The 19,787-nt window shown below is 54.3% G+C and overlaps 1 protein-coding gene across 2 annotated transcripts in view; it reads left to right on the top strand.

The window, feature by feature from the left end:
• ARHGEF3 (Rho guanine nucleotide exchange factor 3) overlaps window positions 1-19,787 on the top strand; it is a 355,657-nt gene that overhangs the window by 33,306 nt on the left and 302,564 nt on the right. For both annotated transcript variants that reach the window (XM_075550009.1, XM_075550011.1), the window contains exon 2: window positions 15,801-15,893. In XM_075550009.1, coding sequence (XP_075406124.1) covers window positions 15,832-15,893 — 62 coding nt within the window. In that variant the 5' untranslated portion in view covers window positions 15,801-15,831. The remainder of the gene's footprint in view (window positions 1-15,800; window positions 15,894-19,787) is intronic.

The following is a 19,787-nucleotide window of genomic DNA, read 5'->3' on the forward strand; positions in this document are numbered from 1 at the left end:
TTCTGAAACAGCAGCCGTGGAAAACCCGGGAAGCACTGTGCCACTCCGACCCCTGCGGAGGCTCATGGAGGATGCTGGCTCTCTCCCTTGGGTACCAGGAAGCCACCCTCAACTTCCCTGGGCGTGGCTTCTCACTCAGAGTCGCCTCCTTAGCCATCAGTCTCTAGATTTCTCTTCTTGTCAGGCTTTCTCTTGTTTTCCCTGTTGGGTTCTGAGTCCCACAAGCAAATAAGATTCCAAGATCCAGTGATTCTGTGATAACAATTTCACGTCATCCTCGAGAACTTCCAAAGTACGAAAACATTTACACTGCAGATAGTAAATTGAGGCTTTGGGTTCTGAGGTCAGACGGTCTAATCCCTAATCTCATCTCTGCCATTTAGCGCTCTGAGACCCTGGGCAAGGAAGCCCTTCCTTGTTCTGCAGTTCCCGGTGGTAAAATGGGACTGGGAGTGGGGTCCACCTCGTAGACCTTAGGCATCTGTGTTTTGGAGAAGTTCCCCGTGAAGCCAGCTGCTTAGAACATTCTGCATTTTCTCTAGGGCAGGCTCTGTTCTTCTCAGAGTCAGACACATGGGTGGGCCTGAGTAAATGCCCCTGGAACAAAGGAGCGTGGGGATGAAGGAGCCATCAGCCGGTGCCTGAGACCTCCCACAGCAAGCCCAGCAGGCTGGGCTGATCCAGGCAGAGCAGAGCCCGCGCCGCAGGACTGGCTGTTCAGACTCAGCTGGGAGGGAGCTTTACGATGTAGATTACCAGGCTTCGCAGCCCTGAGTCTGATTGAGAAAGCCCTTTCTGGAGCCTCACTTTAAAACTCACTGCCTTCGAGGTGTTTCTGACTCATAGAAACCCTAAAGGACCGGGTAGAATGGTCCCTGTGGCTTTCTGAGACTGTAACTCTTGACAGGAGCAGAAAACCTCATCTTTTCCCTCGGTGTGGCTGGTGGTTTGAACTGCCGGTTTTGCTGCTAGCCCAACATGAGCCTGCTATGTTACCAAGGCCTAGCATGGTCCCATATGTTGAGAACTCTGCCCAGCCATGTCAGGACACTACAGTCTTGTCCTTAGGCCCAGCCCTGGGCTCGTCCTGCTCTGCTGGGCACCAGGTCACCAGGTGGGGTTTCTGGTGGTGGCAGTGGCTTCTCCCTCCTAATGTCAGGAGGAGCTGGGTGTCCAACTGTTTGGACCTCGGCTCTAACTAGGAATCATGATAAGGTGAGCCTGTTCATCCCCAGCAGCGGCTGCCCCAGCAACCTGGAGGCCTTTGGTTTGTCATCTCAGTCTCCCTACCAGCCCTTGGCAGGAGGGCAGTGGGAATGGCAGCCCCCGTCTCAGCAAAACACAGGACTCAAGTGCCTGGCTTTGCTTCTGCCCATGAAAAACCAGCCAAGCAACCAACCCAACTACGACTGTCCCGGTGGTTCTGACTCATAGTGACCCTATGGAGGGTAGAACTTACCCCATAGGGTTTCCAAGGCTGTAATCTTTACGACAGCTGCCTGTCACATGGGTTCCCCAAGAGGAGAGTGGCTGGCAGGTTTGGAGTGCTGATCTTTTGGTGATCAGCTGAGGGCCTAACCTCTGGAAGCGTCTATCCGTTTCTGTTGTCCATCCTTGCCCAGGTACGGAGGGAGGAACGATGAAAAGCAATTTCATCCCGAGTTCCCTGCCTCCTGCAGCTTTCCAGCAGGCCTGGTGGAAGGTGGCGTCTTGCTCTTGGCATGTGTGGGTCGCAGAGCTGGGCCAAGGTCCCTTCATGGGGGAAACGGTGCCCCTACCACCCCCTCTCCTGCAGCAGGAGCAGCTGGTAGAGGGAGCAGGACTGGAGCTGCGCCTCTACTGGCCTCCCTGCAGGACCCTCGTTCCAGCCTGGCTTCCTGTGTGTCTCCAGGTGCCTGGGATCCAGGAAGGGATCTGGCACAGCAGATCCAGGTCCTGGCTCCTGGAGATCCTAGAGGAGGGAGGGGGGAAGGAGGGAGAAGCTGGAGGGACTGCAGGCCTGGGCGTGTCTGGGCGGGAAGGCTTAGCCAGGGTTAAGGTTCCTGAAGTCACTTTCTTCAGGACGATGCTGGAGGAGCCTGGTGGAAGACTTGGAGGAGGCGCCTAACATCGCGGAGCCTGTGCCGTCTTGCCTTTCGGGTGGGTCTGTGATGGTTCAAGGCTGGGTATTTTTGGATTCTCTGGAAGTTCTCCTTCCACCTTCTTCTCCTCCTGCTTGCTCTGCTCCCCACCTCCTGAGGGCTTCAGATTCCATCGCAGGACCCTGGATCCCCAAGGCCCTGGCTTAGGGTCAGCCCGGCCCAGGGTTCCTGCCCTTTGTCCAATTCCCCAGGACCCCAGAGCTGAGTACAGGTCCCTGGGGAGTGTTACCCACCGTGTCACTCCTCTGAGACCCCTGCTTGCTCATATGCTCCCTTGACAGAGGGGAAGAGGCGGCTGTGACCCTCACCCTTGCTTGTTTCTGCCCAATCCCCATAAACCCCCTAGGAGGCAGACACAGTTGTGACCCCACCCCCACCCCCACTTCCACCCGACCCCAGCCTCCTCAGCTGAAATCAGAAGTGACTTCAGGGGGGACAGTCACCTTGGCTGAACCTATGAGGTTGCTAGCCTCTTCCTGCAGGCCCAGACATGCCCAGGCCTGCAGCCTGAGGCAGAGGAGGGTCAGGAGCACCTTCCTGAGGGAATTTTGGACTCCAGGTTTTCCCATTCACTTCAGAATTTCTCCTCCTCAGGTCAAAGGTTGCAGTTGGTCCTTCCACTGCCCAGTCTTTCTCAGTGGGCCCTAGGGTCACGACACAGATGGAGCTAAGAGCCCACCAAGGAGTGTCATTTTAGGGGTGAGGTACGAGGACCAGAGCCTGTGACTATTGGAAGTTTGGACGGCCCGGCCCCCGTGGCCAGCCAGACCCAGTGGTCCAAGCCCTGCTGCCCAGATCCAGCCACTGGGCTTGGCCAAAAGCTGATGGACGTCGAGTCAGCGCCTCCTCTTTGTGCTGTGGGCACTCTTAGATGGCTCCCCCTTTTGGTGGTTTGAGTAGTGCTGAGGTGAACGTGGCACCCCAGGAGTTCCCCTTCCTTCGAAGCACTCTGGGTGTGCAGGGAGCAGCACTGAGAAGGGCACTCACTTAAACAGAAGCCCTGGCCTAGCAGGGTGCCACGGTAAGGAAGCCAGTTTCCTCCCGGGTGGAAGAATTGGCACCAGGCCTTTTCTAAGGCCGTTGTACCCGACAGCCGCCTCCATCCCGTAGGGTAACCATCCTTCGTTTTCACTTCCAGGCCCTGGCCCTCCCACTCCCTAAGTCTTTGACCCTGGGCAAGCACTTGAACTTCTCCGAAAAAGAGAAAGTTTCTCTGAGAAAGAGTTAGAGCCCACGCCTTCCAGTACGGCTGCGAGGGTCTCACAGGGTCCAGCCTTTGGAGCTCTCGGGAGGCTGTCTGGCTCCGAGGAGAGCCGCCAGCTGCCTAGGTGAGGGTGATGATGGTGACAACGAACAGAGCCTGTTTCCTAGGCTTCTGAGCACCTATGTGTCCCCCCTCAGATGGCCATGTCCCCAGCATGCAGCACCGAATGGGGAGTGTGTTCTGTCCCCCCTTCCCCACCTTTGGGTGCTCTGTGGATGGATGAGCATGCGTTCTGCCTACTGACAGAACACCCCTGGGTGCTGTCTAAGGACACCATTGGAGGCACCTAGATTGAGGCCGACAGGTGGGAGTGGTTTCGTGGGAGGCAGCTTTGCCAATATTTTTTGTTGCTGCATTGGAAGCAATGTATTTGCATGAAACTGCCCCCAAGGGGCCCCCAGAATATGAATCAGATAAGCAGATAGGAGAGGAGATACCCGAACTGGAATGGGACACCCCCCTCTCCCCCCCCAGCCTAAGGACGAGCAACCTGGAGCTGGGCAGGGCTTGGCTACCAGTGTCTGCCCACCAAACCTCTCATTTTGGGATCTAGGAGCTCTTCTTCCACTGGGAAGACAGGAGGCTTGTGGTGAGGCCCTCAGGATTGACCCCCCCACTCCCAGCCGAGTGTGCGCCAGCCTTCCCAGTTCCCAGTGAGCACTGGGACTGTTGTCCCCTGCCCTGCCGCCCAGCCACGCCTGTGGAGAGTCCCGAAGGTTGCTGGGGAGCGTAGAGCTGGAAGCACTGTCGAAGCTAGTATGTTCATGGCCTTCGCCTGTGGCAGCCATGCCACCGTGGGGCATCTTGGCCCGGCGCCTAGAATCAGACTCTAAAGCAGCGGATCTCAACCTGTGGTCACGACCCCTTTGGAGTTCGAATGACCCTTTCACAGGGTCGCCCGATTCATAACAGTAGCAAAATGACAGTGATGAAGTAGCAATGAAAGTAATTTCATGGTTGCGGAGTGGGGGGGCGTCACCACCACATGAGGAACTGTATTCAAGGGTCGCGGCCTGAGGAAGGTTGAGAACCACTGATCTAAAGCCCTTGGGTGCCCAGCACCCATCTTGCTTTTGGGGGTAGTGTGACTTAGGGGTCTGACTGGGTACTGTGTGTCTGTGCCCTGAGAGCCCCTCCTCCTGGGGCTGCAGGGTGGAGATGCAAAGCAACTTCGTGCCCTGCACCTTCCTTGAGACACGGCCTCCCTGTGTCTTGCCTCTGGCAGATGGGTGCCATCTTTCTGTATGAAAGCCGAGAAGTGCACGGCTAGCGGAATTGGTTGGTTTGCGCCGAGTTGGGGGTGCCACAGTGAGCAGGACCCAGGCCGGGGAGGAGGCCCGTCTGGGGGGCTGCTGCGAGGGAGGAGGGCTGCAGGAGCACCCTGGAGCGCACAGGCCTGTATCCGGGCTGATCTGGGAAAGCCTGAGGGATGTGAGTGGTGAGAGAGCAAAATGTCTCTCCCAGGGTGGTTTTGGGGACCTCATTCCCAAGTGCTTGCCCAACAGCTCCCCTGTGACCTCCATAGCCTCTAGATTCCTGGGAAGATGGATAAGAAATAAAAATAGAAATCAATAACAGTGGTGTCCTGGCTAATCTCTCACCGGGGAGTCTGGGGAGTCCCGCCTTTAATCCTGAGGTAGGCAGCCCTCTGAAGGGAGGCCATGTGGTGATATTGGCTGGGCTCCCTTCTTGCTTTTCGTCCTCTCTCTGGCCCCTCTGGAATCTCTCTCTCTCCTCATCATTCCTTAGGCTGCGCCTTGGCCGGGCAGGCTCTTACTCTTCCTTCAAAGCTCAGCCCAGGCACAGCCTCCTCTGAGAAACACCCACGATTCCCTCAGGCTGGCATGGGTGCTCTCCCTGGGGAACTGTGCGTTTCCCCGTATTTTCTCCAATCACATTGTACCGTAAGGGCTGGTTGATTTTTTTTTTTAACTTAGTTTTAGTAACCTGAAAAATATATAATACATTTTATTTTTTGTTCTTGTAACAATTCAAGCAGCACACATGTCGCTGACCTTTGGCTTAACCTCCAGCCACTCCGGTGTCCTTTTTCAGAGACAACCATTTAAACATCATTTGGGAGTTTGTCTTTGCCAAGTCGACATTATACTGACATACGTACCGTCAAGGGGCAGTGGTGCTTTGGTGGCCTCACACTCCCCATGCAGGAGACCTGGGCTCAAAGCCCAGCCACCAGTGCACCTCATGAACAGCCGTCACCTGCGTGCCGTTCCAGCCAGAGCAGACGCACTTCTGTGAGTCGATGCCGATTCCTAGTCATCCAACAAGCCTTTTGGGTTTCTGAGACTGGACCACTTCCTGGGATTAGAGAGCCTTGTCTTTCTCCTGTGGAGCTGCTGGTGGTTTCAAACCACTGACCTTGCGGTTAACAACCCAACACATCACCACTGTGCCACCAGGGTTCCTCGTCTGTCATCAGAGGCTGGCGTAGTGCTGTGGTGCTCAGCACATTCTAGTGGCACTTCCAGACCAAGATGGACTAGGCAGGGCCGGGTGGGGTTCCAGACCTAGATGGACTAGGCAGGGCCGGGTGGGCTTCCAGACCAAGATGGACTAGGAAGGGCCGGGTGGGCTTCCAGATCTAGATGGACCAGGCAGGGCCGGGTGGGCTTCCAGACCTAGATGGACCAGGCAGGGCCGGGTGGGCTTCCAGACCTAGATGGACTAGGCAGGGCTGGGTGGGCTTCCAGACCAAGATGGACTAGGCAGGGCCGGGTGGGCTTCCAGACCAAGATGGACTAGGCAGGGCCGGGTGGGCTTCCAGACCAAGATGGACTAGGAAGGGCCGGGTGGGCTTCCAGATCTAGATGGACTAGGCAGGACCGGGTGGGCTTCCAGACCTAGATGGACTAGGCAGGGCCGGGTGGGCTTCCAGACCAAGATGGACTAGGAAGGGCTGGGTGGGCTTCCAGATCTAGATGGACTAGGCAGGGCCGGGTGGGCTTCCAGACCTAGATGGACCAGGCAGGGCCGGGTGGGCTTCCAGACCTAGATGGACTAGGCAGGGCCGGGTGGTCTACTTCTGGAAATCAGCCCAGAAATATCCTGTGGATCACAAGAGTTCAACTGCAGCCAGTCATGCGGAGGCCGCAGGACCAGGCAACGTTGCATTCCCTGGTCATGGGCAGGGCCAACTCAGGGACAGCGCCGAACAGCACCACATCTAAACACGCAACTCCTGTGAGGGGCGAGGGGGGAGTCATGGGTGTGCTGTTCGCTGCCAACATGACGTGGCTGAACACAGAGTTGGAAAGGGACGCTGGTGGCTCCCTCAAGCTGGCACGCGGCGGTTCCAGTGCACATGGTTCTTTGAGAGGGGTCTTGAACCCTTTGGTTCTTGTCCTTGCACGTATTTGGCATACTAAGTTGAGTTCTGCACTCAGGACGGTGGTTTGGGTCTGCTTGGTGGTCAGAATCACTGGAGTATTACACACCAAGCAGTCACAATTCAGCCAATCCCGGATGGTAGACATGTTCGTTGCTTTTCATCCGCATCCATGTGGAAGGACGCGGTGCTGAGTCTCAATGTCCTATCTGTCCACTCACTGCAGGGCAGCTTCAAAGGGAGGGGCTGCCATCGTGCCGTAGGTTTGAGCTGGCCACTGGCATCCTGAGCCACCAAATGGCTCCACAATGACACGGCTGTGCGTGTTGTTGGCTCACCTCGGTAGAGGGGTCACAGTACTTTGGAGGGAGGGGGAAGGTGGCCTTGCCTCTAGCCAAGGGCCGTGTTTCTTGGCTACTGGGAAGGTGAGGGCATCTTGGGCAGGTGGCTTAGAGCCTTGGGTCAAAGCCTGAGTTATCCGGTGAGCCTTCAGCCCTGACCTTGGCTTTGATCCTGTGATTGGTAGACAGTGAGGGAAACAAACCAAACCAAAAAAATGTTTCCAGCTCCGATAACAGCCTGGAGAGCAAGCCCTGCGGCTGTAAAGGTAGACGCAGCCCCTGAGGGCCCAGAGTCGGGCAGCGCAGGGGCCTGTGGGGCTTCTGCAAAACTTCCCAGAGGGCGGGCCCTGATCTGGATCTGAAATGAGATCTGAATAGGCTGTAATTTATGTACTTGGTGCATTCTTTTAATTAATATTTTTGAGTCATCAGACATGACACAGGTGTTTAGTAAGCGCAGGAGCACGGGCTCTGGAGTAGGGCTCCGTGGGTTCAGTTCCTGTGCTTTCTTTGACCAACATCGGGACTTGGGGACATCAGGGAGCTGTTTCTCAGTTTCCGCTGAGGCAAAAGAGGGCAGAGAATTCGCTTCCTAGGAAGGGGGAGCAGCAGAGTGTGGTGTGTGGGGAGTGCTCGGGCCGCGGTAGTTGTTAACCAGTTCACCTGCCATCTGAGCCTGGGGGTGCGTGGGGAGGACAAGAGTGTGGAAGGCCTGACTCCCATGTGGAGATGTTTGCGTCCTGTCTGGGGAATCAGACGGAGGCATTTGACGCTACCGTGACACCTGGGAGAGCGCCACCTTGGCAGCACCACCTTGTCCCTGGGTCTTGCAGGTTTTCCATCTTTGACAGGTTCGCGCACGGTCTTACCCACTTTCTGCTGCTCTTCTGCACGGAAAATATTCCAGCTTTTCTTCTGACAGATTTCCGCCGTGCACAGGTTCCGGGCTTTAACAGGTTTGACTGTACAAGTGCTTCATACATGGCCATGATGTAGCAACTGAGCATGGCTTGCATTATAAGTCCTGCAGAAGTTGGTGGAGGAGATGGGGGTTCTCTGTGGTCCTCAGGTGGGTGGAGCAGTGGGTGACAGTGGAGGAGCAGGGAGAAGGGTGCCTTGAGGCAGGTGCTGCAAACATTCCAGGTCAGTCTGATGAGCAGCAGTTGGCAGGGGGGGAGCCCCCCCAGCCCCCCCTATTACGATCAGCAGGGGTCCAGCCCTCCGGAGGCAGGGTGACACCCGCTGGAGCGAAAGAGATGAGAGAGGCAGACACATGTACAGCTTCTTATTGGTGCGTCACCGACCACAGGAGGCAGCCTGGTCCTACCAGTCATGACGGTCCTGCCTGATGGATTTGCACAGAGCAAGCACACCTGTGTAAGCAGCTCCCAGGGGGAGAGACAGCACCTCAGAAGCACTCTCTCGGCTTTTGCTCCCTGCCCTCACTGTATGCACCATCCTGGCCACTGGCTCATTTTTACTGGCTTTGCACATGAAGTAGCTGGACTCCCACGGTCTGCACTTCTGTGCTTGACTTTTGGCTCTAACCTTGTCTGTCTCATCATTGTTTTGTGACATGTCGTTTGTAGCTCCGTCATTCTCACTGCTGGGAATGGCCCTCACTTGTTTTCTTCTGGGCTTGGGTATTGTGGTAGACTAGGAATGCCTCCTGCTTCGAAGACGTTGAAGGATCTGTTCAGGGAACAGGCCAGCAGTGGTCCTGTGCTTGTCTGTGAACCAGGGGGCTGAGAGATTGGATCCGTCAGCCGCTCTGTGGGAGAAAGAGGAGGCCGTCTGCTTCTGTAAAGGTTTGCAGCCTTGGAAACCCCGTGGGGCCATCCTACCCTGTCCTGGACGGTCCCAATGAGTCCGAATCCATCAACAGCAGCTGCATCAAAGATGGGTACACCTCAGCCCCTGGGGCCTGTAAGTATGCTTCCTGACCTTGCAAAAGGGACTTAGCAAGTGTGACTAAGCTAAGGATGTTGAGATGGGAGGGCCCAGGCTGGGAGAAGGAGATCTCATGACAGGAGCAGAGGTGAGGAGAGAGATGTGAAGATGCCGCTGGCTTTGTCGCTGGAGGCGCTACAAGGTCAAGCTCTGTAAGTGGAGAAAGGCTGGGACCCAGACCTTCCCCTACAGCCTCCAGATTTCTGGCCCATTTTACATTTCTTATGTCTGGGACCAATGAAGATCAAGGATTGCAGCCCTGGATGGATTACAATTCAATGTAAAGAAAACAAAAACACTCACAACGGGACTAGTGGGTAACACCATGATAAATGGAGAAATGGCTGACTTGGTCAAGGATTTCATCTTGCTTGGATCCACATTCAATACTCAGGGAAGCAGCAGTCAAGAGATCAGATGATGCATTACATTAGGTAAATTGATTGCACAAGACCTCTTTAGAGTGTTGAAAAACAAGGATGTTACTTTCAGGACTATGGTGTGCCTGACACAAGCCAAGGGTTTGTGTGTGTGTGTGTGTGTGTGTGTGTGTGTGTGTACACAAATAGGCATTTATTCCCATGTAAACATCCGGAGCCACCAAGCCATTCTGGCAGGAGGGGCAGGGAAGGCCTGGCCTGCTCCTGATTCTGAGACCCGGGAGGGGTTGGGGGGCAGAAGCCAGTAGGCACTCTGATGCCTTGGGCAGGCGGGGCCTCCCTGCCACATCTTGGCTAACACTTAAGCACTAAGCAGCAGGTCTTCTCCCTAGCCCAGGGCACCAGCCACCACCTAGGCGGGGCTCTGACCCAGACAGCCCAGCCATGATGGGCCGGGGGTGGGCGCTCATGGAGAGAGGGCCCCAGGTCCCTGCAGCAGAGGGAGGTGGCAGGCTTGGCAGGAAGGACCCTGAGATGAGGCGAGCCCCTAGTGGTCCGTGGTCTACTGCCCACAGTCTGAGGGGCGTGTGGCCCGGGCGATGTCGTCATTGCTGAGGGCTGGCCAGACCCTGTCGGTCAGTGCTGCTCTCGCACCGGCAGTGGCCATGGAAGAACTGCCCGATGAGGCTGCAGGCTGCCTCCGCCACGTTCCCTTGCAGGGAGGCCTCCTGAGTTCGCAGGTGTGAGAGGTGGGGGGTAAGCCTTTAACAGCTCCTGGGGGATGGCAGGGGGGTGAGGGGTGCCAGGAACAACCAGGGCAGCCCCTGAGGGTGAGACAGATCCCAGGGAGGGTTAGAGGTGGCCCATCCTGCCCCACCCTGCCTCTGACCCCAGGGCTGGGTGGAACCCCCAGACTCCTGCCTTGGAGGCAAACTTGCCCTGCTTATAGAAAGGGGTGAGGCCCTTGACCACAGTGCTCTCGGCCTCCTTCAGGGAGATGGCAGCTGAAGGGTTTTCGGGATGCGGGGTGCAAGTTGCCTGGGTCTCCTGCAGAGCTGCTGCCCATGGCCTCAGTGGAGACACAGGGCTGGGCCGAGGGGCAAGGCCACTTCTGAGCAAGCCCTCTCTGCACTTGCCCCTCTGGGTCTCCTGTGGGAGTGTCTGGTCTCTGCGTGGGTGGGTGCTGAGCTGCTCCCTGGAGGGCTCCTCGGTGCTCAGAGGGGTGGGGGGCGCACCTGATGTGCTCTCCGGCCTCTGGCAGAATCAGGCGATGCTCTGAGAGTCCTTGTGGGCAGCTTTGGCCAGGAGCTGCTGCTTCCACCCGGCCCGGGCCTTGGCTGGGGGGCTGCCCCTGGAGGAGTGTTTGGCTTTCTTGGGAGAGGACCCCCCCATGCTCAGCAGCCCCTCCAAGGTCTGCTCCTTGCAGCTTGGCCCTGCCCTCCTCCCGCAGCTGTGCACCTGCATGGGGGACTCTTCCGGGGTCCCCTACAGGGATAGGGGCCCTGACCCCTCAGCCCGAGTCCTCTTCATCGACTCAGGCAGTCTGGAAGAGACAGGACCCTTTGGGGAAGCCGGCTCCCACCCGCTTAAGCCAAGGTGTTTTCTTTAGCCTCATAGGCATGTGAAAATTGGACGTTGGCTGAGGAAGACTGAAGAAGAATCGACGCATTTGAATTACGGTGTTGGCAAAGAATATTGAAAATACCTGGACCGCCAAAAGAACCAACCGATCTATCTGGGAAGAAGTACAGCTAGAGTACTCCGTAGAAGCAAGGAGAATTTGTCTCCTGACTCTGGACATGTTATCAGGAGAGACCAGTCCCTGGAGAAGAACATCACGGTTGGGAGGGGGAGTGAAAACGAAGAAGACCTTTGATAGGATGGATGGACACAGTGGCTGCAACAATTGTTGCGAACATAGCACCGATTGTGAAGATGGCCCGGGCCAGGCAGTGCTTTGTTCTGGGTTACTGTGAGTTGTGCCAACTCAATGACACCTAACAACAACAGCGACAACACGCCCAGGGCTCTGTTGTTTTGCTTAAAGCCACTGGGTTTGTGGCACCTGGCACAGGCAAGTAAAGCAGGACTGTTAGCTGCAGTGTTACTCAGAACATTCTAGAACACAGTTCTCGGTGTGTCGGTGGACCTAAGATTGAATGCATGGTGAATCGATGCGGTGCTACAGCCTTCCCGAGCGGATGGACCAACTCGTGCTCCCACCAGCAGCAGTGTGTGGAGTTCTAGTTGCTTCTCATCCTCACCAGCACTTGGGAAGAAATGAAATGACAAATTAACCGTGCTTGGTGTCCAGTAGAAGAACCCATGATGGTGTCGTCTCGTCAGGTAGGCATTGGACTCATCACCACATCGTCATGGGTTCAAACCCACCAGCTGCTCCAAGGAAGCAAGACCAAGGCTGTCTGCTCTGGAAACCATAGGAGCAGTGCGACTTTGTCCTATAGGGTCACGGAGTCAATGGCGTGAGGGCCACAGTGGGCCTCCTCTGGCTACATATCTGTCGATGGGTGCTTTCCATGAGGCAGAGATCAGACGTGCCTCCCAGAGCACTCTAGTTCTCTGCTGGGTTCCCCAGCCACACAGAACTTCCCGACAGTCATTAGGATCACGAGGGAGGCTTAGAGAAGCTAACGGGTTATCGCAAACCAGGGTCAGACAGCGTTAAGGACGCGGTCTGTGGTCCACCGCTGCTCTTCCCCTCCGCTGGCAGCCTCTCAGGCACACAGCTTCTGGGCCTCTGCAGCCTCCCCCACTTCTGACAGGGCTCTTGGATGTGATCCCATGGTGCCTGTTCTTTCTCGATGGAACGGAGCTGCTCTCCATTCCTGTGTCTGAAATAATTCTCTTAGGGACCAATCCCCAAGGCAGAATCCTCCAGACTATGTTTGCACGTTCCCATCCAGCCTCTGGTGGGAGGTACCGAGACGTGGATTGAGGTGCCCTATTTCAGTAATTTCATTTTAACTCAGTTGTCATGAGTTGGAATCAACCTGATGGCAGTGGTTTTGTTTGTTGGTTGGTTCGTTTTTGGGGTCCAATGGGTAGTGGGGCCTTCCCGGAGGTTGGCGCTCAGCAAATGCTGGCCCCTGCCACTCCGCTCCAGGCAGCCGGGGAGAGGAACACGTCAGTGGTGTTTCTAGCTGACGAGAATTAGAAGGAGCCGTGGTCAGCTCATCTTCCCGGCTACCCGACTCACCGGGGCTAGTGGCGGTGTCCTAGGGTCGGAAATGCGCCCGCCCTGCAGCCAGCCTGCTCAGAACCCGAAAACCTGCCCTCCCTTTAGTTCCTGGAACCTTAAAAAAGTGGCGACCTCTTGGGGCTCCCATTCTGTGACCTCTCAACGGGCGGTAATCCATGCTTTTCCTGTGGGGTTGGGTTGTGGAGCCTGGTTTACTAAGTACCAGGCAGCAAGGCACTGAGCCAAGTACTGAGGCAGCAGTGAACTTGAGCAGGAGTGGCGTCCAGTGTTCAGGGGGTGACGTGGCTGCTTCGAGAGGTTGTCCGGGCAGAGCACGCCGTCGTTTCATGCAGAGCGCCTGCAGTCGGGCTGGGGGCCACGTCCTGAGACACTGTCCCTCCACAGCCCCATTCTCAATAAGCTTGTCAAAGTGCTTCTTCGCTGCTTCATTCACTAGTTACTCAGCTGGACTGTACACGTGGAGCATGGGCTCCCAGGACACATGCCTGGTTCAAATCCTGGCTTTACCACTTGCCATCTGTGCGGCTTTTGCCACGTCTTAACCTTTCTGTGCCCCGATCTCCTCTGATTTGTAAGCTGAGGCTCATGGTGGCTTTCCCCTTGGGAATTGAATATGAGACTTAAACAAGATCAACTGTGTCAGTGCCTGCATCTTGCCAACTCCCAAGTGCTGGGGATTCATGGTGCAGAGACGGTATACCCAGTGTCTGCCCTTAACCACAAGGCGGAAGAGGCAGAGGGGGCCGCAGGGCTGCCTACAGAGTACCAAAAAGCCAAGCCGGTCCTGACCACGACAACCCACGTCTGTCAGCGTGGGACTGTGCTCTATCAGGTTTTCGGTCACTGATTTTCTAGAAGGAACTCCATCTACAGAATACCTTCCCTGATCTTGAAATAGAAAAGCCTGGGACCCCGGCCCAGAACCAGCTCCAAGGCCCAGCTCATCACCAGCCTCTCACAGCAGCATAGGGAATGTGGGTTTGTGGAAGTCCTGTGGATGGGGTCATTTTGACATCTAAGCCAGGTCACTGCCCCTTAGTGAGGTTACTCTAAAGTGGTTACGCTGCCAAGCAAACTCGATGTCCTGGTGAGGTGGGACAAACTCACGTGTCCTGGCTGTAGAATCAGCCCCGGTGCAGGCCGCCCACTGTCTCCCTTCACCCTCTCCTACAGTTTGTAGAGGCACCGGAGCCTCAACACGCCCAGTGCCCTTCCCTCCGTGTCCCAGGATCCACATCTTCGCTCTCGCCGTCTCCTCCACAGCCTGAATGAATGCACGGGCCTGGGCTGATGAAGTTAGCTCCGATGGAAGCCAGAGCTGCCAGCCCCCGACTGGGCTCCAGATGCTAAAAATATCTCCTGGTGTGCAAGCTACATATGTAATAACAGAGCAGAGTTGCAGGCTGCAGCTCCGCAGTCTCCCCAACCTTGACTCTGCCCCGCGCCTCAGAGGGCAGGACTTTCAGGTTCCTGGTCCTGCTCACCTGACAGGTGATGCCCAGGTGACTTTGACTCTAGGTGAGGCCGGTGGAGGAGGTTGGGCTGGAGATATGACCCAGCTGATGTAGTGGCTTCTGTCCATCCATCCATCCATCCATCCATCCATCCATCCATCCATCCATCCATCCCTCTGTCAAGGCAGCACCAACAGATCCAGATGGTCAGAATGACCCTGAGCACCCTCCCCCGGGGGTGCCCGGTGGGAGACCAACCCAGCAGCCTTCAAGGTGGCAGACCAGGCAATTCTCCCAGCGTTGAAACGGATGGTGTTTCTTTGGTTAAGACAAACTAATTAGATCCTACTGGGGACCATCTTGTTAAACAAGAATCTACTTAATTCTCGCACCACCCCGAGTGGTGAGGCGTGCTGCACCTGGCTGCAGAGGGTACCCCGAGTCCAGTCTGAGACTCATGCGGAGGCAGATGCTGGGGGAGGGGAGTGGTGGTGGGATCCAACAGCCCCTGGAATAGTCTCTGCTTCGCTCCCTTGGGAGGAAAATGGGGCCTTCTCCTCTGGGAAAGAGTTACAGGTCCATGGGTCAGCACGGACTTGATGGCCGTGAGTTCGATCCGTCTGTCCCTGCCCCCATCTCTTAGGCTGTCTGCCTCAACCTGTTCTTTCCTGAGCACATCGACTCCGAGTTCTTGCACGTGGGTATCACGGGCACCCGGTGGTGACTGGCCTTCCAGCTGGTCATTTTGTGGCATGACATGACTCACGCTGTGGACCCCACTGTGCCATCATTCTGCCCTTGTGAATGTCCGTGTGAGAAGATACACCACATGCTCATGAGCATCCCCGCTTTCAACAGAGTACTAGCTGGCTGATATTAGACTTTGATGCACCAGGACCTCTTGAAATGGCATGTGGTTATAAGGAAATTCAGGAGCCTCGGCGTCGCAGTGGTTAAAGCTCTCAGTTGCTAACCGAAAGGTTGGCGGTTTGGATCCAGCAGCGGCTCTGAAGGAGAAAGATGTAGCAGTCTAGTTCATACAGGTCGACAGCCTTGGTAACCCTGTGTGGGCAGTTCTACTCTGTCTTATACGGTCTCTATGAATTGGAATCAAGTTAAGAGCAGTGAGTTTTTGTTTTGCTTTACTTTATGTGGAGACTAAAAATAGTTTGGTTTCACATATCTCCATGGACCGAACTCATCCCAAACTCCGAAGAGCTAAATCCATCTCAGACGGGTCCTAGTGATAGGGCCCCAGTCATCGCCCCGCTCAGAGAGAGTTGTCGTTGCCAGCTCTTTCTAGGGTGTAGTTCCAGGCTAAGCAGGGAGTCCCTGCTCCACAAAGCCAAACACGGGCCCACGCACCTTCTGTCTCATTGCTCTGGGACATTGCTCAGAGCCTAGTTCTAGGCAGCGTGCAGGACAAGGCAGGCCCATGTCACAAGACCTCGATGAGGAATTGACCCAGGTCACTACCTCTCACCTTTCATGGAGAACCCAGCCTGGCTTCAGCTAGTTGCAAGGATTCCTGGGAAATGTTTTCCCTGATGGGCCTCTCCTAAAAGTAGGGGTGAAACAGAGACTAGCTTAAGGTGGATGCTGCAGCCGCCCCCACATCCACACTCCATGTACTTACTGCAGCCGTTTGAGCATTTATAATACAAATCTGAGCATGTTGTAAGTGTTGGCTGTTTTGCTTTTCAGGGAAGAAGACCTGGGTTTGCCTGGTGCATCTATGAGCAGCTCCTCAGTAATGAACCAGTGCAGTTGCAGGGCGATGGAAGAAAACAAGGAAAGGTAAAAATGTCTTTAGTTTAAAAACTAATTATATTAAAAACAAAACAAAACCCTATGTGCAGGATCTAAAGCAGTGGTTCTCAACCTGTGGGTCACGACCCCTTTGGGGGTTGAATGACCCTTTCATAGGGGTCGCCTAAGACCATCAGAAAACACATTATGATTTACATTACGATTCATAACATTCGTAACATTACAGTTATGAAGTAGCGAAGTAATTTTATGACTGGGGGTCACCACAACATGAGGTGCTGTATTCAAGGGTCACGGCTTTAGGAAGGTTGAGAACCACTGCTCTCAAGACAGCCCAGGGCTTCATGGACGCCCGTGCAACTCAGTAGGCAGCCTCAAGAATTTGTTGATAGCACAATTTTACATCCCTCCTTTCATCATCTCTAATTTCTGACACCAGCGAAGGGAGATCCAGACGTCTTGGCTAAATGTGAAGAAATTCTTCTTCTCAGACTTAGAAGGAAGCGTTGGTATAAACAGAACCAGCCGAGTGTAGAATGGAATATTTGATCCCCAAACCTACAGACGCGGGCTGGGTCTGCCAGTTTCTGCAAGAGGAGGCGCGAGCTGACGCTCAACTCTTGGCAGCTACGTCTCCTTTTGGAAGTCCCGCCTTTTCCTCTCCTTCCACCTCGTCACCTTCTCCCCCCTTCCCTTAAAATTAATTTTCTAATTTCTTTTTCATACCCAGGAAGTAATATGGACACATCTCTCTTATTAAACACAAGAGAGAAGTCCCCAGGACCCCAAGTTTTAGTCTTCTAGTCCCTGGGTTCCCTAGAAGAAACCCTGTAACCTACTTTGAGTTTCTTTCCAGAACTTTCTCTAGGCATTTATGTCCATTCCTGTCTTCCCTTTTTTCCCCCTTAAAAAAATGCATCATGTTGTCATACTTCGCCTGTTGGTGAATATGTCTCAGAATATTTCCAAGATAAAACTTGCTGCCACTCTTGGTTCCGACTCTCCGGTCTGTAGGAGAGAGAACGGCCTCATTGGGTTTCCCTGGTTCTGCTATTTACGGAATAGACTAACACATCCTTTCCCTATGGATCAACCAGTGGGTTTGAACACTGAACTCTGTTATCAACTGAGTGCTTCATTGCTTAGTCACCAAGCCTCCTTGTTATTGTTATTTTTCAAAGATGCTGTTGTTGTCAGGGCACTTCGAGCCGGTTCCAACTCATAGCCACCTATAGACGACACGGGACACTGACGAGCCCTGTGCCATCCTTGATCCTTGCTGGGCTTGAGCTCGCTGTTATAGCCATGGCCCCACCCTTCTCAGCGAAGGTCTTCTCTTTCGCAGACTCGCTCCTTTATCAAGCACGAGGGCTTCTCCAGTGATTGGTCCTTCCGAACCAACATGCCCCAAACACGGGAGATTAGGTTGCACCGTCCTTGCTTCGATGGCTTGGGTTGGGCACATCTTAATCCTGAAGGAGATGTCTTTGCTTTTGGATACTTTAGAGGGGTCTTTTGTGGTAGATTTGGCCAATATAATACCTCATTTGATTTCTTGACTGCTGCTCCTATGGATGTAAGATGACATTCTTAGCGACTTCAGTCTTTTCTCCACTTACCATGATGTTGTCTGTTGGTCCAGTTGGGAGGATTTTTGTCTTTTTTATGTTGAAATGTAATATATACTTAAAGTTGTAGTCTTTGATGGTTATCAATAAATGCTTCATCATGTAATCCAGATTCTCAGATAATTTGCTCAGCATAAGAATAAAATAAGTCTGGTGAAAAACACTTGTGTGAGCGGTGATAGTGGTATCTGGCAGAGAGGGAACTGCGAGGAATCAACCAGATCCAGAGGAGGGTGTGAAACGAGGCCTATCATGGCTGATGTCAGAAAAACAGATGGATCTGGTCTTACAGTGAAGATACTGTTCACGGTAATCTCCTGTACCTAAGACCAACTGATTGCAAATGTGAACCACAACACAAAATACCTTCCCAGCAACATCTCGATGTGTGTTTGCTTAAGGAAGTGGGTACTCCAGCCCAGCCAGGTTGACTCATAGATGAAACATCTCAGGCTCCTTGAGAACAGGGGTAAATAGCCCTAGGTGGATACTGAGGGGCAGCGTAGTTGGGTCATCTTCTGTACCCATTTAAGAGCTTAATAACCATGTTGTCCTTTAAAAAGCAACACTCATCAGCAGAGGGCCGGATTTCCTGTTTGCCATCCTCTCTTGCCTCTCCTCGGCCAGTCTGATGTGTGTCCAGTGGCATCTCTATGGATGTCCTGTGTTTTCTTTCTCTGGGGACATGCACCGTGCAGGTCTCTCTCTCACCTGGTCACATCTTCTGGTGGTGCCGGCCAGCCCCTGTCGTCACAGAAACCCAGTGACTGGTCCTGAGGCCCCTGGCTTTGGGTCCTCTTCCTTCCAGATTGGCTTTGTTTTCTCTTATGAAAAGTACCCAAGTGTGTTCTTCCAGGCTACTTCTACCCAGAATTTTCTCTTCTGCGCTTGACTTTCTTTCTTTTTCATTGGCGAGCCATCGTAGGGTTTCCCACACCAGGTAGTTTCACCCGGCATCGTCATCGCTTCCATCACTGTCATCACTAGTATCACCTGCCATCTCCGACATCATTTACAATGCGTCTGGCTCGGTGGAACATGTGACTTTCTCACGGAACCCTCATCACGCCCCTATTAAGTAGGGAGTCATGTGGTCGCTCCCTTTTTGTGGCTATTAGATGACAGACAGAGACTCATGCCACACCTGCCTGGAACCAGGAACACTGCCACTCTGTGAAGCCCCAGGCCCCGCTCGCTTCGTTCACTCTGAGTAACAAACAGACCTGCGTTTGCCAGTGGTGAGTGCTCCTGGGGGACATGCTCTGGTGCCAGCACGTCCTTGTCTATGGTGGCCGTGACCTGTCTGAGTTACTGTTCATGATCCTCTCGGAGGGGCGGGAGTGTAGGGGGTCCAAGGTGGCGGCTTGTCCCCATCCAGCAGGTGAGCATAGGATCGGCCTGTCACCAGCACGCCTCTGTTGTCATGCGCACGTTGGTGGGTTGTATACTCACCCGTGTTCATCCAAAAGGCTTCTCTGGGCAGGGGTTTTCCCGGTTGAGCTTATTTGTCTGGGGGAGGAAGGCTATCAGGTGGGGAACTGCGGGGGGTCAGGGGGTGGGGTGGAGCGGGTAGAGGAAGCAGTTCATCCACTCCTCAGCAGTGCAGCCGTGGAGTTAGCAAGTGGAATTTCTGGCATTCCTGCAGGTGCAAAGGGGAGAATTTTGAGGGCGAAGTCCCTGTTCTTCTGTTTGTGTAAATCCTTCCTGTGGATGAAGGGGTTGGCTAGTTAACACTCAGCCCAAGTTGAGAAATAAAAAGACTTAAGACCTCAATCACTCACTCACTCCTCACTTATACACACACAGACTCACCCGCTCTCACTCACACACACTCGCTCACTCACACACTCACATGCTCACTCTCGCGCTTACACACTACACTCACATACTCACTCATACACTGACACACTCACACACACTGACACACTCACCGACACTCGCTCACACTCACGCATACACTCACACACTCACACTCACTCACTCACTCACTTTGTGGACCAGCCGGTCAACACCCATTGCTCACCTGCTTTAGGAAATACTCCGAGCGGGTTATGTGTATGTCTGTTTTTTCAAAAGGATGGGTCACTCATTCCTTCTGGGGGGGTTTGCACACCTCCTCCATCCTGGGCTGTTCTAGACTCAAGACTTCTGGAAGCAGGGCCTTCTCTGGGCTGCGGTGTCCTGAGAACTGGCACAGCCCCCCCTTCCTCACCCCCACCCGGGTAGACCCTTGGTCTCTGGGTGGCTTTGGTAGATGGAAATGGCTAGAAAAACGAGTCTAACCGATCGACGG

Source organism: Tenrec ecaudatus, chromosome 5 (assembly GCF_050624435.1).
Source record: "Tenrec ecaudatus isolate mTenEca1 chromosome 5, mTenEca1.hap1, whole genome shotgun sequence".
In the NCBI taxonomy this organism is placed as follows: Eukaryota; Metazoa; Chordata; class Mammalia; order Afrosoricida; family Tenrecidae; genus Tenrec; species Tenrec ecaudatus.